At 36.6% G+C, this 22,399-nt stretch overlaps 2 protein-coding genes across 4 annotated transcripts; one reads left to right on the top strand and one right to left on the bottom strand.

Moving 5' to 3' along the window:
- Nucleotides 1–4,401: 4,401 nt before the first annotated feature.
- Nucleotides 4,402–16,654, top strand: LOC109150386 (ankyrin repeat-containing protein ITN1-like). Its single transcript, XM_019298295.1, has 2 exons — nucleotides 4,402–5,070; nucleotides 15,728–16,654. The coding sequence occupies exons 1-2, from the start codon at nucleotides 4,468–4,470 to the stop codon at nucleotides 16,652–16,654; spliced, it is 1,530 nt and encodes a 509-aa protein (XP_019153840.1). The 5' UTR covers nucleotides 4,402–4,467.
- Nucleotides 16,655–16,961: 307 nt separating this feature from the next.
- Nucleotides 16,962–21,745, bottom strand: LOC109150642 (nuclear transcription factor Y subunit A-3-like). Of its 3 annotated transcripts, XM_019298626.1 has the most exons (7): nucleotides 21,487–21,745; nucleotides 19,413–19,601; nucleotides 19,143–19,310; nucleotides 18,748–18,863; nucleotides 18,030–18,095; nucleotides 17,739–17,906; nucleotides 16,962–17,649 (listed from the first exon to the last, which is right to left on the bottom strand). In XM_019298626.1, the coding sequence occupies exons 2-7, from the start codon at nucleotides 19,441–19,443 to the stop codon at nucleotides 17,293–17,295; spliced, it is 906 nt and encodes a 301-aa protein (XP_019154171.1). In that variant the 5' UTR covers nucleotides 19,444–19,601; nucleotides 21,487–21,745; the 3' UTR covers nucleotides 16,962–17,292. The 3 variants fall into 3 exon arrangements, with proteins under 3 accessions (XP_019154171.1, XP_019154169.1, XP_019154170.1); XM_019298624.1 differs by having other exon boundaries at nucleotides 19,143–19,601; XM_019298625.1 differs by lacking the exon at nucleotides 21,487–21,745 and adding an exon at nucleotides 21,262–21,442 and having other exon boundaries at nucleotides 19,143–19,601.
- Between the last annotated feature and the right edge of the window lie 654 nt (nucleotides 21,746–22,399).

Here is a 22,399-nt window from a genome sequence, read left to right as displayed (position 1 = left end):
AATAATGGTATCCTTTGAGATATGCTACTGTGAATGGTCCCAGAGATCCATATGTATTAAGTTAAAACATTTCTCAACTCTAGAATTACTGACAGGAAACACATATCTTTTGTGTTTAGCATAGTGACAAGTATCACACACAAAATCAGAATGCTTATGAAGATTAGTATTCTTTATTCCATTCAAAGAGAACATTTTATTGATAGGATAGTGACCAAGTCTGTTGTGCCACAACTCTACTAACAGACTATTACATTTCATATTGACAACTCTACTAACAGACTATTACATTTCATATTGAAAATTCTATCAGAATACTAAGGCTCTTTCTTGACAGGGGGATTATTGATCAAATACAGCCCACCTTTCTCCTTAGCAAAACCATCCATCATTCCAAGAGGACCCTGGATAGCACAACGATCAGCTCCCATAACAATTTTCTGGCAAGATTGTCTCGTCAGTTTATTGACAGATATAATATTGAAATTGAATGATGGAATATATAGCACATTTTGAAGAACTATATGTTCATCAAGTCTAATCTGTCCAATGTGAGTGACACCTACCACATTTCCATTAGGCAATTTTATAGAAATCCCATGGACTTTATGACAGCTTTCAAAGTATTCCAAAGAACAAGTTATATGGTCAGTTGCCCCTGAGTCTACTATCCAGATGGTAGGAGAATTTAAAACAGAATTAACAATATGAGAATTAGAGATAAACCTCATTGCCAGAGTTTGTGAAGTTTGATCTCATCCCAGGAGAGGCAATTGTCACAGCAGCACTTGTTGACCCTTGATTCTCCTTATTCTGATTTTGCAGGAGGGATAACAGCCTTTGAAATTGATCAGTGGACAACCCTATGTCTCCAACCTGATTCACAGAGGTATTGGATAACTGTTGCACCTCTTGAACCTGTTTATTTTTGGATTTATAGCCTGCAACCAAGCCAGGTGGGTAGCCATGCTTTTTGTAGCATTTCTCAATAGTATGACCAAGCATGCCACAGAAGGTACACTTAGGCACATTCTTCCCTCCATTGCTGTTAAATTTCTTCCTACCATTAGAGGCTGAGACAGCCACAACAGACTGTTCTTCTCCAGATTGTGGTTGGTTGTTTTATATGGCATTTGATTGAACAAAGTCACCACTCTTATGATTGATTGAGTTTCTTATTTTTCTCTCTTCTTTCAAAGTCATATTTGAGAACCTTCTCTATGTCTAGCATGGGGTCCATAACAAGAACCCCTGATTTAATGCTCTCATACTCATCATTCAATCCTTCCAAGAACCTAATTATCTGATCATCGATCTTCCCTTTCTTTCTGCATTTTAGTCATGAGTGTGCAAGAACATCTAGGCATACATTCACATAGGAGTAGGGGTCTTAAGTCATTCACTTGCTGCCATAATTAGGGCATTGCACTTGGTGAAATATTCATTTACTGACATACTGCCTTGAGTGTTCCTAAAAATCTCATTCTGAATTTCTAAAATCCTATGGGGATCAGATTTAGAATACCTCTTGTTGAGAGCTTTCCAAATCTCTGAGGCTTTGTCAAAATACATGATGCTTTCTAGAATAGTAGGGCTCCACACTGCACATTTTGGATCAGTCACTTCTGGACATGGAACTGATCCATCAATGAATCCGAGTTTGTTCTTGACCTCTAGGGGTATCCTCATCGATCTGCCCCATGAGGCATAATTGATTTATGACAGCGGAGGTGAAACAAGGATCATATTAGGATTTTCTGCTACGTGAAGGTAGAATGGATCATCGACCTCATCGTTGCGAAGATTCATTGAATTCTGAGTTGAAGAACTTGTTGTGAACTGTGTTTGATTTTGATTTCCATCACGGCCGCCGGCAGTCTCCGTCGCTACTACCGCCGCATATCTCCGGTGTGGCTCTGATACCATGATGAACTAAGACAAATCACATTAACATATCATGCAAGCTAAGCTGAAGGGAAAACTGGAGTGTGATCATTGTAGAGAGTAGAAGTGTATGTTACAATTGGAGGGAAAAAGGAAAAAAGAAATATATACAGGACAAGCAGTTATAACTGCCACAATAGAAGGAAAAGACACTAATGCCCTTAAGGCTTTGACTGTAGCTGTTTAGCTTGCCGGAAGGTGACTGTTGGAAGATGGCTGCTTGGCAGGGGCGGACCCAGCATGGAGGCAGCTGCCCCCCCCCCCCCCCCTCCTCCCCCACCCCACCCCACCCGCACCCCATATATAACCCTTGTATGTATAAATGTATATATAGTACAAGTTTTAGTATATGTATAACAAAATAGATAAAAGTTAACAAAAGATGACTATACCAAGTGGCAATGCGTTTATGTTATATTTTTTATGACTTTTAAATACTTCGTATTAATTAATTGTGAGATTTACACAGACATATATATAATTTTCTTTTATATTAATAATGAGATGTGTTTATAATGTATTTCTTATTCGAATTATTTATCAAATTAATTATATTTCATATTTTGTTATGAATATTTTTTATAAAGTTTTGATGTGTTTTATTTTTCGTCCACATCCAACAATATTTATTCTATACTTTTAAGTATTTTATTTTTTTTTATTAAACTATCTCTTTTGTTTTAATGCATTTCACCCCCACTGAATAAGTTTTCTGGATCCGCCACTGCTGCTTGTGAGTCCTTCGTCAAAGACGAGCAATCCATTATACAACATTTATCTACACATAATAATCTGTCTAGTCAAAAAAGTCAAAAAGATTTTTAATTGTCATCTGATTAGTTAAATCATGTTCTCAAATACCATGCACCTGGCCAGCCTCTATATGTCTTTATCCATTGATTATCTATCAACTGTAATTAGCTCAAATTTTGAATAAGTCGTTGATGGCTTGCGATCGAATTGACATTTACAAATTACAAATAATTAATTTAATTATTCATAAAAATATCACAGACTCTTTCTATTTATAATGATAAGTACCTTATTTTTTGACAGTGTAGAATTTCCATTGTCTAGATGACGACCTAATGTTTCATTTAAATAAATTAATAGGTTTTAAAAACTGTAAAATCACACTTTTGTTCTCTCAATTGTTAGAATTATAAATCTTGTCACTCAGCTCTCTTTTAATTTTTACAAATTTGCTTCTTTAATTATACTGTGTTAAATAAGATATAAATTCAACCACTTGACTAACTGAGAAATCAACCTCTATTTGAATCTAAGATTTTATATTTAAAAATAATAATAATAAAATAGATTTGAAGTTACAAATTTCCTGGTAACTTAAATATATATGAAGTTTGACTTTCTAGTGAGTAAAAAAAAAAAAAAAAAAAAAAAAAAAAAAAAAAAAAAAAACTAATTTTACAACTGTTAGAAATTATGTTTTACAAATTTTGATGATGCTAAGTAAATTATATAGACAAACTATCATGTAGCTAGTGTGATGGCATCCTAGTTACCATTACAAATGGGTGGTCCTAAGTTTGAACCTCGGTGATGGAGACTTAGATTTTAAAATTAAATTTGAACTGAAAATGTTTGAGAAAGTATACACCTAATATTAACTTGTAAAGACTCATGAGTATTAAAAAAAAAAAAAGAAAAAAAAAAGAGTAAATTGTGTTGACAAATTCAAGTTAATACCATCTGAGGTCCTCCGAGTATAGTGGTTTTGCCACGTTTAGTCTTAAACGTTCAAATTGACCATTTGTGGTTCTTGGACTTTCAATTTTAACCATTCATGGTCCAAGTTAACCATTCATGGTCCTTCAAGTTTCGAAATTTAACCAGTCGTGGTCCTCTTAAAAGGACCATGGTTGGTTAAAATTTAATAGTTGAAGGATCATGGGTGGTTAACTTGGACCACAGATGGTTAAATTTAAAAGTCGAAGGACCACAAATAATCAATTTGAAAGTTTAGGACTAAACGCGGCAAAATCACTATACTCGGAGGATCTCGGATGGTATTGACTCTGGCAAATTAATACCCACTAATCAAAGAGTAATTTTCTAGTTTTAGAATAACTTATAAATTAAAGGCCAAAAATAGGACTCAAACAAATTAAACCATTAAGCCTAGCTTGGGTACAATTGGCAAAGTTAATCAATGGTGCTAGATGTCTCTAGAAAGATTTAGAATATATGCTGATAGCAAAATTGCTAAAACAGCATATATGCTCACCAACAAAAAACTTTCCAAGAGGATTGGTAGGCGATAGATGTCTCTAGAAAGATTTAGAAAAAAAAATTAGAAGAGAAAATCCATAAATAAGGAGTCCAAGTTATTTTTGTGTTGCATTTCATACTTTGAATAGTTTGTACTAAAGCCGCGTGAAAGACAAGCAAGCCATTCATCTACACATATAATTTGTCCAGTCAAAAAACTCAATAGAGATTGTCTCAAACTTCTTTCAACGTTCTCAACAGTGTATATATACTGTGACAAAAAACATCAAAATGGAAAGGGGGGTTTTCGAAGCTGCACTAGAGGGAGATGTAGCAACCTTAAAGAGGTTGTTACATGAAGATCCTTTGATTCTGGATCGAACCATAGTGAACACTTATTCCGAGACCCCATTGCATGTTGCAGCGATGTTGGGGTACCATGATTTTGTTAAGGAAATCATTACAACAAAACCCCAACTCGTTAAGGAGTTGAACTCGAAGCATTCCTCCCCTCTTCACCTCGCGGCGGCCAAAGGGCACGTTGATGTGGTTAGGGCTTTGGTGTTAGCTGATCCCGGGATGTGTAAGGGCCGTGATAGAGATGGCCTAACTCCGCTCCACCTGGCAGCCATGAAAGGAAGACTTGAAGTATTGAAGGAGTTGATTGATGCAATAAGGAAGTCTTCTAGAAGTGGAGGATTGGTTGATATGATGGGTGTGGATGATGAGCGGTTGGGAGAGACCATTTTGCATTTGTGTGTTAAGCATAGCCAGTTGGAGGCGTTGAAGATTCTAGTGGAGATGATAGGAGATGGTGGTGAGGGTTTTGTGAATCAGAGAGATAGTTTTGGCCACACCATTCTGCATCTTGCAGTGGCAGATAAACAATTTGAGGTATGTATATATAGTATGTTTTCTTTTTTAATCTTATCATATCTAGAATGGTAATTTCGATCTGCCCCGGATATCCACACGAATCCATCCTGTATAGGTCGGGTGTTTTGAGTGATAGTGGGTGGTGGGTCAGGGTGAGTTTTAAAAAAAGTAAACTCGCAGTGGGTCAGGTTGAATTCAAGTTCTATGTACAAAATCCGCCTACAACCCAACTCGACTCAATATATATATATATATATATATATATATATATATATATATATATATATATATATATATATATATATATATAGTTTTACACGCGTAATAGAATTAGTTAATGCCAATGGTTATAATTAAATAAATATTTGAATGTATATTAAGTAATATAATGTCGAATTTGTATGTTTAAATATATAACTCATATGAATACAATGTAATATAAGAGATTCATTATAATTGTTACTAAATTTTTTTTAAATAGTAACAAAGTATTATTGCTGCAAAGGATTCTAATATATTTAATGAATGCACATATATACAAGACCAATGAATGAATCAACGGTACCAGTCCTTTATGTTTTGCTCAGAGTTCAACCATTATTGTTGAATAAATTATTATGGATAAAGAAATTCCTAATATAAAGAATTTAGATGTAGTAAAAATTTAAAAATTATAATTATAATGTAACCCAAAGATAAAAATGTTAAAGAAAGTGTTTAGTTATTCAAGAGTTTGAAACAACAATTAATACCAAATCACTGAAAACACAAAAATTGCAATTTACAATATTTTCATTTAGCGTTTACTGTAGAACCATTTTGACTCCTTGAATAACAAAAGCCAGTTTTGCTGGCTCACTGTTTGCCCATCAACGGATGGGCAAGCTTAATTTTTAAATTGGAGCCCTAAGGCTCCTTTTATAGGAGCCTCAAGGCTCTCATGCCACTTTTTTCATCGATGTGGGAAAAGTGGCAAAACTAAGAAGAGTCGAACGTTCGGTTCCCCATATGTTTTATTATTTGTATTTTTTAAAAATTTTTATTTCTTTTATTAAATTATTTTTATTTTTATTTTTATTTTTTTAAAACTATTATTATTATTAGGGAAAATGGCACTTTTTCCCTCTGTGTTATATACTTATAGCACTTTTTCCCCCTAAATTATTTAGGTGGCAGTTTTTCCCCCTGATATATTAAATGGACATATTTACCCTTAAAATAAATATTTTATTTATTTTTCTTCTCCAACAAATTATAACCACGATTTGGAAAAATAAAATACATTAATTGTTGAATTTTTCGAATACTTTAAAAATAAAAAAAAAATTAAAATAAAGTTTGAACCAACAGTTCAAATTGGATCCGAAATCGTGAACCGACGATTCAAAATAGAAACCAAATCGCGATTATATATACTTATATGTGAGAGTCAACATAAATGCGAAAAAAAAAAAAAACATACACTATTTACAAATATTATAATTCTAATTTTAAGCTATTGCTACTAGTTGTTCTGATTTGAACCTCCGGTTCACGGTTCAGGATCCATTTTTTTCCAGTTCATGATTTTAATAAACGGAAACCCAAATATTGGGTTATGTTATGAATTATAACCGAAATTTTTTTATTTGATTGCTATAGTGTTCGGTTCAGTTCGAACCGAACCGTGGTCATCTCTACGTATAAGCAATAATTTGTTGAAGAAGATAAATAAATAAAATATTTATTTTAAGGGTAGAAATGTCCATTTATAATTATAAGGGGGGAAAACTGCCACTTTTATAATAATTGAGGGGGCAAATGTGGATGCATGAATAACTCAGGGGGAAAAAGTGCTATAAGCATATAACACAGGGGGGAAAAGTGCCATTTTCCCTTATTATTATTATTATTATTATTATTATTATTATTATTATTATTATTATTATTATTATTATTATTATTATTATTATTATTATTATTATTATTATTATTATTACCCTTAGGTCATTTTACATGTTAATCTAAACAGCTAATTTTTTTAAATATCTTTTTACCCACCATTGATATAATTCGCTGGTCAAATCTGCTAATATAATCCGCTAATGCTAAACGCTAACTGCTGATTGTCATACAAGGACATTGCCATGTAGTTTCTCACTTCAATTTGTCGTGTGATTTGAATACTCTCTTTGTTAACAAATCCCTCAAGTAGTTAATATGGTTGGCTTTATTAATTATATTTTTTTTAATTTTTTCATGGTATTAATAAAATACTTGGTAAATAAATATATAGCATTATTTTGTATTATAAATTTGATATTTAATTAAAAAATAGTGCACATAAAAGATAATAGACAATGTAGTGAATGTAATCAATTGATGAATTTGAATGTAAAGAAATTTTACATTGGAGAAAAATAAAGACAATATAACTAATGAAATTATTTCTCTTAATTAATTTATTGATAATGAATTTTTTTTTAATAAAGACATTATAGAGGCAATGTAGCGAATATAATCAAAAAAAATAGTCATTATCAATAAATTAATTAATAGAAATAATTTTATTAGTTATATTTTCTTTATATTTCTCAAATGTAAAAATTCTTTACATTCAAATTCATCAATTGATTAAATTCACTACATTATCTATTATCCTTTTTGTGCACTATTTTTTAATTAAATATCAAAGTTATAATACAAACTAATGTTATATATTTATTTACCAAATATTTTATTTATACCATGAAAAAATTAAAAAAAATATATAATTAGTAAAGTCAATCATATTAACTACTTGAGGGATTTGTTGACAAAGAGAGTATTCAAAACACAACAAATTGAAATGAGAACTACTTCGCAATGTCCTTGTTTGACAATCAGCAGTTAGCGGATTATATTAACGAATTTGACCAGCGAATTATATCAACGATTGATACAAAGATATTTGAAAAAATTAGCGATTTAGATTAACATGTAAAATGACGGGTATAATAATAATAATAATAATAATAATAATAATAATAATAATAATAATAATAATAATAATAACAATAACAATAACAATAACAATAACAATAACAATAACAATAACAATAACAATAACAATAACAATAACAATAACAATAACAATAACAATAACAATTGTTTTTAAAAACATTAAAAAAAATATAATTAAACCAATCATATTAACTACTTGGGGGGATTTATTGACAAAAAGAGTATTCAAATCACACAACAAATTGAGGTGGGAAACTACCTCGCAATGTCCTTGTTTGATTTCAACCATACATAAACAATTATTTTATTGACAATTATAATCAATCTTGACTATATTATCTTGCATTTGTAAACTTAGAATTACCTATTTAAATACGCAAATTCAACAATTCAATTATCTATGCATGAACAATTCCAATATAATCTTGTCCTAATATACTTTAAAGTACTTATTTAAAAAAAAAAAAAAAAAAAAAAAAAACATTGGGCATTATCCCAATCGCGCAATGCGCGTAAAAAACTAGTTTACTTTTTTTTTTTTTTTTTGATAAAACATAACAACTTCATTAATGGCTTAGCAAATGAGAAATACATGAAGGTGGGATAACAGCCAACACTCCTGAGACAGACAAAGAATCGGTTGCGCGAGCTAACTCATGAGCCACACGATTCGTTGATCTCTTGACATTCCCTATGTCACAAGCAATTGACAAACATTGCTTCACAAGCATACCTACATACGAGTAATCTACTTCACAGGAATTGAAAGCATTACAGAAATTTAAGCAATCAGATTCCAGAATGATGTTGTTCTGACGAAGACCTTTCAGCCATGTTAATGCTTCTTTTGCTGCGAAGACCTCTGCCATGAACGCATCCTGAGTACACGTAAGCCTGCCACATTTTGCTGCCACAAACCGGCCGTACTGGTCACGGACAATAGCTCCGTTGCCTGCATTGTCTAAGAATATGGTTGCATCTATATTGCATTTGAGGGTATTAAATGGTAGAGGTTCCCATCGGACTGAAGATCGAGTTTCTTTCCTCCGTCGCTCGTGGATTTCCAGCGAACGTCTCCTTCCATGATGCCCTCAATCTCTCGACTTGAACTCTCATTCCCTCCACAGATGGTACGATTTGCCTCCATACCAAGTCGTTCCTCGCCGTCCAGATTGTCCAGATATTCGCAACCAATAGGACAGCATGTTCGACGTCTGGATCGCTCTTTTTGATTTCCATGAATTGTTGCAAGCTTTGTCCCTGTATCAACTCCACTTCACCCCATAGTCCTCTAGCGTAGACACATTCGCAGAAGATGTGTTCGCATGTTTCCATCGTAAAACTGCAGAAGGGGCATCCACTTCCTAACCATACCATCTTTGTCTTTAGATTCTCGCGAACCGGCATAACACCACGAGTGCAACGCCACAAAGGTTTCTGACTTTAGGAGGTATTGGTAATGACCATAGTTTTTTCCATGAATGGAATCTGTTATCAGTAGGCAGAATATCTACATTGGTGAGTGCACGATATCCATGTTTCACCATATACATCCCCCGTATGTCACCTAACCATCTCCATGAGTCCTTGAACTGAGAATTTACTGGCGTCGTGAGGATCTTCTGCACATCGTCTTCCTGGAATAAATCTTGCACTACCTCCACGTCCCATGTTCCCTGTTCATCAAGAAGCCCGTGTACCGTAACCTCCTTTAAGTGATCGCTGCAAGGGGTAGACAAGGTTGGGCTCGATGGATCAGAGAGCTATCCCATCCCCATATCCTTGTGTCTTTTCCATCATTAATTCGGCGAGCAATGCCCAGCTTCAGAACCTTTTGCCCCGCCAAGATGTTGCGTCAAATATAACTGGGGTTACTTCCTATCTTTGCCTCCATGAAATCACAACCAGGGTAGTATTTAACTTTCAACATTCTGCTAACCAAAGATTCTGGATGGATCAACAGACGCCAACCTTGTTTTGCTAGGAGTGCCATGTTGAATTCGTGGAGCTTCCGGAATCCTAGGCCACCCATGAATTATGGTTCGCACAGTCAGTTCCAACTGAGCCAATGTATCCCCTTGTTCCTGTACCACCACCGCCCCACCAATAACGGTTAAGGAGTTTCTCAATAGTATCACAGACATGGATCGGTAGCAAGAAGGTAGACATTGTGAAGATAGGAAGAGATTGAGAAATACTCTTGATTAAAACCTCTTTACCTGCCTTGGATAGGAATTTGTGCTGCCACGATCCAATCCGTTCCCGTATTTTTTCCTCAATAAAACGAAATGTTGCGGTTTTGTTTCTTCCCAATACTGAAGGAAGGCTGAGGTATCTTCCTAGATCATTTTCTTCATGGACCCCTATGTAGCTTGACACTAACTCCCGCACCGCAGCATTTGTGTTCAAGCTAAAGACAGCACTGGATTTGTTGTAGTTAATTACTTGTCCCGATGTTGTGCTATATAAGTCCAAACACTTCTTAATTGCCACGGCCTCTTGTTAGTTTTCCCTGAAGAATAATAAGATGTCAACAGCAAAAAATAGGTGAGAGACGGACGGGCTCCCCGTGCCACCCTCACTCCATGACTATCCCCACACTCTTCCGCTCGTTGCAATAAAATAGATAAAGCCTCCGCGCAAATGATGAAAAGATAAGGGGACAAAGGGTCCCCTTGTCTTATTCCTCGAGTGGGACACACCATGCCCACCGTCTCCCTGTTAACTAGAATCGAATAGTTAACCGAAGAGACACATAACATCAACAAGTCCACCCAATCTCGTTGAAAGCCTAGTGCCAAAAACATACCCTCCAGAAAGAACCACTCCATCCTGTCGTATGCCTTAGCCATATCTAGCTTCAGTGCCGCCCACCCCACAGCCCCACATGTTTTCCTTCTCAAAAAATGGCCAATTTCCCCTGCTGCTATTATATTATCAGTTAACAATCTCTCGGGTACGAAAACACTTTGAGATTGGGACACAATATGACCTAAAATCCCCTTCAATCTGTTAGCCAACATTTTGGCTATCACTTTGTAAACCACATTACACAGTGTTATCAGCCGTAGGTCAGTCACCTTTTTCGGGACTTTCTTTTTTGGTAACAGAATAATATTCGACTCATTGAGTCCTGCGGGAACTTCGAATTTCCACACAATTAAGAACAAACATAGATATGTCATGGCCTAAGACAGACCAAAAGTGTTGGTAGACAGCCAGAGACATGTCATCTGGTCTCAGTGCTTTTTCCGGGGCCATCAAAAATAAGGCCGCTTTAACCTCTGAGACCGTAAACGGTTGTAACAGGGAGTTATTCGTCTCTTCTGTTACTAGCCGTTTAACAAAATCAAAGAGATTAGAGGAGGTATCCCCAGAACAAAATATGTGATTAAAATACCTTAGAATTTCATCGTGCATTGTCGTTCCTTCCTTCCACTCCCATTCATGGTCTCACACATGTAACAACAGGTTTCGCCTACGACGAGCTGTGGCGGTTTTATGAAAATATTTTGTATTTGAATCACCAAGTCGCAGCCATAGTTGTTTGGATCGTTACTTCCAGAAGAGTTCCTCCTGCCTCATCAAGCCCTCTAATTCTTTCTCAGCTGCTATGAACTCCTGAACAGCCTGCGTTGATCTGTCATCTTTTAGACTGCTTAATTTATGTCTCATCACCTTTATACGATTACCAAATCGGCGAACATGTTCTCCTCCCCATTTCCCTAGTCGTTGTCCGCAAATAGCTATGCGTTGTTGGAAAGTCAAGCCCATAGACTGATGACATGCCTCCTCCACTACTTTTGCATAGCCCTCTTCAAGTAACCAACCAGATTCAAATTTAAACGACCGCATAACTGCCCGTACTGGTCTGCACTCCAAATCAAGAAATATGGCGCTATGATCAGACGATAGAGTGTATATATTGCGTACCATAGCCTCCTCATATAATTCCATCCAATCTGTGGATGCCACTGCGCGATCCAATTGTTCTTCTACCCACGCGTCTGTCCCATGGCTCCGTTCCCATGTGAATTTGCCTCACGTCATCCCCAACTCACTCAGTTGACAATCATTAAGAGTATCATTAAAACCTTCGATGAGAGCTTCCGGGTGTGAGTGTGTGCCCCTCTTCTAGGATAAACATGCAATGTCGCTAAAGTCGCCTATAACAACCCACGTGAGGGATGATTTATCCCTGAGTTTGCGCAGAAGGTCCCATGTAATATGTCTCCTCGATCTCTTCGGGTTTCCGTAGAAACAAGTGAGTCTCCATGCTGGTTTATCTGGAATTGTGATTTCCATGTCGATATGATTTGTGGAATAGCTCAGTAACGAGGCCGCTTCTATATCCCTCCAAAATAACGCCAGGCCGCCTCTTATGCCCTCACGTTCCACACAAACTACTCCCTCAAATCACATCTTCACTCGCACTTGTTCCACTAAATTTTCATTCGCTTTCATCTCCATTAAGAAGACAAAAAAGGGTGGTTGCTTGGACATTATGCCCAAGAGTTCACGAACTGTCCGGGTGCCACCCAAACCCCGGCAGTTCCAACTTAGTATACTCATTTGGCCTGGCGAGCCTGGCCAACCAGAGCCGTCGTCATCATGTTTTTTGTAGTATCATCCATCATCACATCCTCTTCTTGTGTACCCCTAGATGTCCCTTCTTCCTCGCGTCGTCGTTTCAGGTCCCCATGTAAACCCGCATTTTCCTCCATCGTCACCATAGCCAGCGGTGATAGTCCACTGTTAGGATTCGCAACCATCGTTGACGAGTGCGTGACGGATGGTAGTAACCATTTAGTCCCCACCGGTTTTACCTGTCGTTTGGGACCTGCTCTCATCCAGTTCCCAAAGGGAAAAGCTTCTGGTAAAATACCCTCCTCGTACGCCTTTTTGCAGAACTTGTCGGAGTGACCTATCAAACCGCAGCAGAAACAAAAGGTGGTGAGTCTTTCATAACGAAACGTGATCCACTTCGAGTCGCCATCCTTGCAGATAGGGGTGGGAATAGGCCAGGCCCCTTCTAGGGGCTAAGTCCAGGCCTAATTAAAGCCTAGTTAGGCCTAGCTCGTTTAGTAAAAAGGCCAGGCTTGAGCCAATTTCAAAGCCTATTAAACTAAACAGGCCAAGCCTATATATACCAAGCTCGGCCTTCAGGCCTACAGGCCTGGCCTATATATAAATATATATTATTTAGAATATAACCCCAAGTATATATAATTACCAAACCCTAACCCTGCACTTCCAAAATTTCATTATAAATTATGACTCAACTATAAACATTGTTGTTAATCCTGCTATGAGTGTTCTTATTGTGTAATTTTTTTTTATTAACTGTTCTTACTATCATAATATTTAATGAAATGTCACAACTTAATTATGTGAGTTGATTATTAATTATTTACAATATTATATAGGATAACAAACAATAATACAATTGAATTTATTTCTAAACAAGTTAACGAGCATGCTGAAGTCGTGACTTGTTTTGTTTTATTTTATATTTATTTGCTATTATGTTTGCATTGGGGTGATGATATACTTGTGTAATTATGTATTATTTTGTATTAGGTACATTTCTTATATTATTTAAATATACTAAAGTTTTTAAAAAGTCTTTAACATGTAGGCTTTAATAGACTCAAGGTAGGACTTGCTTTGAAACATTTTTAATGACCTAAATATTAAACAGGCTTTTAAGGAGGCTTCAGGCCAGGCCAGGCTATTTGCAGGCTCAGGCTTGAGCCTAACAAAAAGCCTACATACAGGCTCAGGCCCGGGTCTAGGCCTTATATTTTCGTAACAGGCCCAGGCCTAATTTTTCAAAGCTCGGCTCGGCTCGGCCCATTTCCACCCCTACTTGCAGATCAATTTCAATCGTCTCGTTAGAGGCTCTGTGACCATCATCTTCGCCCGAATCCGGTAATAACTCCTCCAAGATCCTCCGAAATTCATCTGATCGTCTGCTACAAAGGTGCCCACGTAGTTTCAGATCCGCATAATGAATTCCGATGATGCATATGTCACCGGCAGTCCATGGATTTGACCCCAGAGATTGACGGCGGTCAGATCGACATCCTCTGGTCTCATCTCTGAGGACACCTGGTCGCATATCAACATGTGATTCTCGAACGACCATGGTCCGTCGTCCAAAACCCACTGCATATCTTTAGGGTGGGGAAATTGAAACAGAAACATATCGTCGGCTAAGGATGCCACATGCATGCCCATCACCGGTCTCTAGACAGATGTCATGACATGTTGCATGCATTCAAATTTGATTGGTCGATCAGTAAGGAATCTCCCGATCAGGTTATGGTGGATCGACGTGTCCGGTAGACTAGAGATCGGGTGCCTCCAGGCCGCCGGTTTCTTCCTCGACCAGTGTCAGATCAGCGCATCGTTCCTCAAGCTGACGGACGTCCATGATACTCCGATCCTTGGCAATTGGATCGATAGCAGGTATACGAAAAACAACAAATGAAAGTGCGTTGGATTTTCCAACGGAAAAGCTTAAACAATATATACCCTAGATGCCTTTCAAATATATATATATATATATATATATATATATATATATATATATATACCATAGATGTCTAGGGAGACACTCTCATAGGCACGTCCTAGAGAGGGGGCCACGATTAACATTCACGTCGTTGTCTCTAAACTTTCAAGTCGGCGTCGTGCATGGTAGTTGTTTTTTTTTTTTTACTAATAAGAGTAAATTAGAGTACTAATTATGCCAACTTTGATTGGGATAGGGTTCGAATTTAAAACTTTTCTTATTGAAATCAATGAGTAAGTTAAGGGTGAACTAACAGAATTAACGGAAAATATAATATTTAATGCAAAAGTCAACAGATAATCATATAATTAAGGATAAATTAGGAAATCTCAATGAAAAATTAAAATCTGATCAATCTCAATCATTCATTTGATTACAAAATTTAACCCGTCATTTTTTCTACCCATTATAGGCCTAACTCTCTTTGGTTGTTATTAGTGTATATATATATATATATATATATATATATATATATATATATATATATAGAATTCAATTCCCGTCCGGTTGTGCGGTTAAATCTGAGTCATTGATCTTGCCTAAATCAACGTCCTGGATTAACAAAATTATAAATAAATAAAAAATACGGTGACAATTTGGTAATTTTTGCATCTAGGTCAATTTTAAGGTGCGTGATTTGTGTGCTTAAGGTGCGTCAGTGTTGAAATTTAAGGTACGTCGACCTAAAGCTTTAGGTGCGTGGTTTTCCTTCTTAAGGTGTGTGATTTATATGCTTAAGGTATGTACGTCAGTTGTTGAAACTTAAGGTGCGCCATTTTAAAAATTTAGGTGTCTAATTTGTGTTTTAAGGTGCGTGATTTGTGTACTTAAGGTGCATCGGCCTAAAGCTTAAGGTGCGTGATTTGTATTCTTAAGGTGCGTCAGTTGTTGAAACTTAAGGTGCGCCATTTTAAAACTTTAAGTGCGTGATTTGAGGAGACATTACCAAACAGAGCTTATAGCTTATTAATAACTTAAAATAAGCTATAAGCTCTATCAAATAGAGTCATAAGCTAGGACTTGCATGCCTTTAAGGTAACATAGTATTGATGATGAATATAATATTGCTACTAGGATACGTAACTTACCAAGAGAGCATGGGTTGCATATATGCAGACTGTGAAGTATTTGGTGAAGCATACTACAATAGAAGTGGATGCTCATCAAGACTTGATTGGGTTAACACCTATGGACGACATTACTGCACAACTTCTTATGCACAAGCAGGGACCTAAACAAGCATCGCAGCAGCACATAAACAACGACGGACAAATTCAAAGCCCCCAGAGCCAACAGTCCAGAAACAAGAAGAAAAACAAAAGAAAAAAGCCAAATAATAATAATACCAATAAGCCGCCAAATGCGAAAGAGCACTGGGTTCAAAAAATGCGAGACGCAATAATGGTGGCGGCTTCTTTGCTCGCAACAATGGCGTTCCAGGCAGTTATCAGCCCTCCTGGCGGTTTATTGCAAACCAACGACACAGTTATAAGAGAGTCAGATATCGAAACTCCGGACTTAAATGGTTTCTTTTCTATTACAAGAAACTCCGATTCCTTTGTCGCCCCTGCACCGTCTAGTATAAACGACGGCACACTGATAAATGCTAGAATTGGGAAATCCGTGATGTCTTATTACAAGCCGCCGGTTTATAGTTTGTTCCTGGTGGCCAACACCACCAGCTTTCTTGCATCTCTCAGTATCATACTGCTGTTGATAAGCGGTTTACCGCTAAACCGGAAGTTGTTTATGTACATCATGATGATCATAATGTGGGTGGCCATCACTGGGATGGGGTTTAGTTATTTCCTCTGCATAAACATGATTACTCCGGACAGGAATAACATGAATATAGGACTTAACTTGTACAAAATTGGGGAGTGTTTGTTTGCAGGGCTTGCCGTGATTCTTGTGTTAGGGCACACAATTCAGATCACAGTCAAGATGCTAAAATGGGTGTTCAGAGCATTGAAGAGAAAGCCAAAGATGAATTCAAGTCGTTCTATGGATATAGACTCTTGTAACGAGATATATGTCACATGAAGAAATTCAAGAATTGAGACAAATATATATCTTCTAATTGAGTATGTATTTGTGTTATTTAGCTAGTTGTATTAGAATAGTTTATTATGTACTTCATAATCAAATTCTCTTTGGTTGTTATAAGGTGGACCATGGTCCAATAAGGTACCTTTTTTTTCACCATTACTATAAACCAATGAGATACTACGTTACATATGTGTATATTGTCAAATGAAACAGTAGTAAACAGGATAGCCACCCAGCAAAGTTGGATGCACAATTCCAATATAAAGTGAAAGGAAAACAGCAACAAGAACATAAAGAATTCTGTCACAGAAACATCATCAAGATAATCACCTAATAATCCTTTCTCTTTGCTTTTAGAGCAAAGATTGTAGAATGACAGTGTTCATATTCTTCTTGTCAACAAGTACAGGGATGCATAATCTTAACACACATCAAACTTGTGTTTTCCACTTTATTCAGTGACGAAAAATAAAGTTGCAAAGACCACGAGGAACGAACTCTGTGTTAGTCATTTCAATACTGAGGAAACTAAACTGTTGGTAGTAACATAGCCAGGGATGAACTGCCGACTATCCATTCATAGACCATAACATTATCGTCGTGCATCTATCATGGACAGTAGAACATGGTTCTCAGGTTCTTCTACGCACAAAGTTTTCGGCCTCATGCATAGAAACGCCCATGTGATAAGGAGAGCGGGAGACTCTAAACTCCGGCTGCTGGAAAATGCCATCACCGCTAAAGATGCTTGTGACATCAGAGCCGGATGGGGTAGAAGAAGAAGTCCCCCAACTCCCGCTTTCTGAATGCTGAAGTTGAGACCCTGCAGATATGTCTCCACCGCCCTTTTGGTTAGAGGTATTAGTTTTCCCGTGGGTCGGAGATGCAGCAGATTTGAGTTGCTGTAGTTCGTTTTTGTTCAGAAAACGGCCTCCAGAACCCCTTGCTCTCTTCAATGCATGAACATGTCGAGACTCGTGAAGATATGCCTACATAATGAAAAGGTGGACTTAAGAACAACTGATAGAACCCTTCATTCAAATGATTGCTACATTGTAGGGATCAGAAATGCAAATACCTTCCTCACTTTGACAACTTTGTTCTCCGCCTCAAGCTTAGCACGGATTTCTCGCCGTCTCAGAATTGCACGATATTGTTTCGCATTAACATAAATAGGTATGCTTTCTGCGCATTCAGAAGGAAGTGGCATTCTTGCAGGTACAATTCCAACCATTTGAGGATAAATCTGTTCGAATTTCAGAAATACGACAATCTAGTCAAGAACATTTGGTCCAAAGTATAAATATATAGACAAAGAGAACTAGCCAACCCCAGTACACAAAACAAGCATCCAGTCTATGTCACTTACAATACCATTTGGTCCATAAGTAGCTACCAGCCTCCCAAGATATGGTTCAGTCCAAGATAGGCAACCCTGGAAAGAAAATCGAACCATGAGATTCAGACCCAAAAAAAAAATAAAATGTTAGGGGTTGGGAATTAGTATTAAGACTCATTGATATTGTCAACTTAATTTCAGTCACCTGCCTGAATAGATGGCTCCAAAGGCTACTCATAATAAAAATAAAATAAGCCCGCATGGGCAGCTCAGTTGGTCATAGGGGTGAAGTTTGGGAACAATGACCCAGGTTCGAGTCTCACCAGCGGCCGTGTGGGAGCAACCTCTCAAAATGAGGGGGGCTCCTTGTGTGCAGTAAGCAAAGGTCTAGCCTTTGTGTTCATCTGAGTTACCATGATTTACATCCTCCCAGATGCTATGTCGGGTCGGGTTTGGGGATTCAACCTTTTGGGAACAATAAAAATAAAATAAAATGATAAAGAAAGACAATGACAGCGAAGGCACTAAAACATATATCTAGGTATATAGTCTGCAAATTGTTATATTCATTTGGCGGGGATGGGAGAAAAGTGGCAACCAAATTGCAAGATTTAAGGGCTCAAAGCAATCATTACATAAAACAGCCCATAGGCTTCATACAAAATGCAGTAGCATCATCTTAGTTATGGGAAAGAAATAAATAAGGAATAATACTAAATTGAAAGGTAAAAAATGGTATAGAACTGACCATGGACTGGCTAAAATCCAATTGTCCTTGATGAATGGTGCAATCTTCATCTAAATGTGGCTGAGATGGCTTTATAGAGCAATCCTTCATTTGCCTTTCATGGATTTCAGCATAGCCTGGGAGAAAGGTAGCATATAACTGCTCTAAAACTATAGAAATTCAACAAGACAACTACCAGCAATAGAGTTTCCTACTTTCCTCCTTGAAACGATAAACTGCTTTTTTATTTTTCATAAGAGCAAAAGAAGGGGAAAATAGAAGAAATCACTGAACTCTGAAGCCTTCCCATGAGGTTCTCTTCAGAGTAAAACCAACAATTTTATAAAACCAAGTCATTGACCATTTACGAGAACAATCAAATGTGAACGAATCTTTAAGATTGTTGGATATCTCACCAGGTTGAGGTCCAACTTTTGGCATGTGACAATTGCTTGGTGTCATTGCAGCCACTGTATGATCAGATTGGCCAGTTGATAGAGTTGAAGTGTTATCCTGATCTTGAAGTTGAGATTCTGTTTGCTTCATGTGGAAACCACGTTGGGGTGCAGATTTTTGTCCAGTATCTGCACTCCCAGAAAGAGGATTTTCTGGTTGATCAGTGGAATTCCACAGCGAAGAGCTAGTTATAGACATAGGTGTGAATGACTGAGCAGCGGTCTGATCACCTTCTTTCTTGGAGAATGAGAAATTTAGCATCTTCTCCCAGTACTTCAATCAATTTTTTCTTGGAATTAAAACAGACCCCAAGGAAGCCGAAGGACTGCCCAAATTTGATTTCGACTGATTTTTTTTTTTTTTTTTTTTTTTTTGATGTCTTGATCGGAGTATGATGTTCTCTCTTAAATGTATTTCATCTGGTTAAACGGAAGCCAAAACTATATTAATTTATTTAGTAAAACATATGATATGGGTAGGGTAAATAAGATTGAAGCTAATGACCAAAGTCAAACAACAAATCCAGGCACCACTCACCACCCAAGCAACTTAGAAGTTAGAACAAAGGAATACTTTAACTATGCACATATATTCTTAAGGAATTTAATAGCATTGGCAAAAAAAAAAAAAAAGTAACATTCTGACTTGAGCTGATAACTAAATAACTAATTCATTATTTCATCTAAAATATGCACCCAACAAATCAACATATTAGACACGAGACACGTAAGTTATTGATAGACACAGCAGATGACTTTGATCGCAGGGTATCTTATACCTCCCTGACTAAGATGCATTTCTAGAAGTTTACTCTTTGATCAACAATTTGTTTTCTTTTGGTGTAACCCGGGGTATCCACCACCAGACACAGTGACTAATCCCCTCACTGAATTGTAGGCACCTCTAAAGTGTAAGACAGCTGGCCTGGAGATTTAAGGCTGCTCCATACCCAAGGCCAAGGATGGATTCCTTCGATCAACAATTCTTCATTCATTTATCAAATAAGAAAGGGAAAACTTTGTTTTCTTGAAAGTTAAAACACAAGCTTTGACTTATAGGAGAGAAGAAATTAGGTTGAGTAGCCAGACTAGTTGATGAATTTCCGCTTTTATGCTCTAATGCAGAGAGAAATGTAATGTAAACCCCAGAAGGAGTTAGAGTGAATATGGCATCAAGTAGAAGTACGGCACCTCATAGTATAGGAAATGACAATATCTTCCCAGGAATCCCACTATCCAGTAATCTAACCTAGATACTCTGCCACTAAAAAAGGCAAAAGTGCATTAACTAACTAAAGGTTTTGCTTCACAGCATCAATACCACACCTTGGATTCAAAGAGGAAGAAAAACGTGAGAATGCAGGTATCGGTAGCTATCATCTATGATTCAATCTATACACATCCACACAAAGGGAAAACGTGGCAAAGTATCAATTATGAACCTACCACATGAATTTCTAAGCATCCCTCACAAATTGATTCTATCTCCTACTTCATACATCCTATCATAATTAAACATGTGGAAATACATACAACAGCATTTCTGGATCCCAAAATTACTAATAAAAAAAAATAAAAAATACCCTCAACAGGATTGAACAAATTACAGTTCAAAATTTGAAAATTTTCCCCCAAATTGAACAGGATTGAGTTTAGCAGCAACAAGCAAATACAGTGAATAAAATATCCTAAAAGCAGAATAGTGGAAACAAAAGTGGGTTTATTCATCACACAGACAGTAAACAGCAAAAACCAAAACTATTTCACAATAACATAGTGAAAATGGAAATCAAAATACCAATTCAACATATTATAGCAACCAGTAAAGAATACCTTAATCATGGCAGTCAAAACTAATAAAAAGCAAGTAAGAGTTGCTTATCCCATAAAAAGAAGTAAATAAAATCCGGGTATGAAATTAAAACTGGTATTCTATCAGAATCTGTACTCAAAAATCCCAGTACTAATAAACACTCCCAAAAGAAAAAAGGAATATCTTACAAGTTACCCCCAAATAAAGAAGAAGACCCTTTGAGTTAAAGTAAAAGGACTGGGAAGAGAACTTGGAACAAACTCTTACCGTATCTAACAAAACAGCTAAAAACAGAATCTAAAATTTAAGAAACAGAAACTAGTGATTCAAGATTACGGATGGGTTGAGCTAAAAGTAGTGTGATATCCAAATAATATACAGAAAGAAGTGATTAAAGATTATGCGTTTTGGGGGGGTTTTCATTTATCGGGAAAGGGAGAAGGCAACTAGATAGGTGGGAGGGGAGAAAGAGAGAGAGAGGGAGAGAGAGACCTTTTGCTTCTACTGAGATGGATCCATCATATCTCCTTTGACAGAAACTCCTATTTGGTTCTTGGATTTGATGCTTTTAAGTCTCCGAGAGGGGTGTAATTCTATCTATCTATTCACCTGAAAACTACAAACAAACTATAACCCTTTTCTCACAACAAAGCCATCATCCGGTGCTCACATGCAAGACGAACAGTCAAACACTACGAATGTCTGATTTTCCACCTCTCTCTCTCTCTCTCTCTCTCTCTCTCTCTCTCTCTCTCTCTCCTCCTCCACCACCACCATTCACCACTTTCTCTATTGTTTTCTTCTGGGTTGTTACTTGTTAGTAAATGGGGCACCACCTCTCTGGATAAATAAATAAATAAATAAATAATCTACCCCTCACCCCACACCAACTTCAAACTATACTTTTACTTGCATTTGCTAACCTGATTTCTTTTCCTTTTATATATATATACATTAGATTTTCCATCTTAGGATTAGACTAATTTTAAGTTCTAAGGATGTCAATTCCCTCAATCGGGTCACCCTGTTCAGTTTCGAACTAGCTCTATCGCATTGTCGTGTTTATTAGTTTGCATTAATTGATATTTTTTTGTCAGATTTAAAAGTTTTTATCATAACCCTAAAATCTCATGTTATTAGGTTTATCAAACGGGCTCAACTAAAAATTCTATATTTTCAAATTAGTATTCTAAACTTTCAATTTTAATAAACTAGCACATTTCTATCTACTAATATAAAAAGAGTCAAGTTAGACCTATAAAGAAATTAAAGTCCAATTATTTGTTGGAATTAATGGTTTCATATTATTTTGATTTTAGTTTTTTTTTATTTATTTTACCCTCTATTACAACATTTACTTTTTCTAAATACCGCTGCATTCCGTTAGTGTAAACTTTAGTAAAGA

This window comes from Ipomoea nil, unplaced genomic scaffold (assembly GCF_001879475.1).
Source record: "Ipomoea nil cultivar Tokyo-kokei standard unplaced genomic scaffold, Asagao_1.1 scaffold2279, whole genome shotgun sequence".
Lineage (NCBI taxonomy): Eukaryota > Viridiplantae > Streptophyta > Magnoliopsida > Solanales > Convolvulaceae > Ipomoea > Ipomoea nil.
This window is presented reverse-complemented; position numbering and strand designations above follow the sequence as displayed.

What these genes read in the sequence shown, in the direction of transcription:
- LOC109150642 (XM_019298624.1), bottom strand. Translation starts at nt 19,443, where the DNA reads ATGCTAAATTTCTCATTCTCCAAGAAAGAAGGTGATCAGACCGCTGCT. An exon ending in AAAAGTTGGACCTCAACCTG is followed by an intron (nt 18,864 to 19,142) that starts GTGAGATATCCA and finishes CCTTTCTCCCAG; the next exon opens with GCTATGCTGAAATCCATGAA. An exon ending in TGGATTTTAGCCAGTCCATG is followed by an intron (nt 18,096 to 18,747) that starts GTCAGTTCTATA and finishes TTTTCTTTCCAG; the next exon opens with GGTTGCCTATCTTGGACTGA.
- LOC109150386 (XM_019298295.1), top strand. Translation starts at nt 4,468, where the DNA reads ATGGAAAGGGGGGTTTTCGAAGCTGCACTAGAGGGAGATGTAGCAACC. An exon ending in TGGCAGATAAACAATTTGAG is followed by an intron (nt 5,071 to 15,727) that starts GTATGTATATAT and finishes GCATATATGCAG; the next exon opens with ACTGTGAAGTATTTGGTGAA.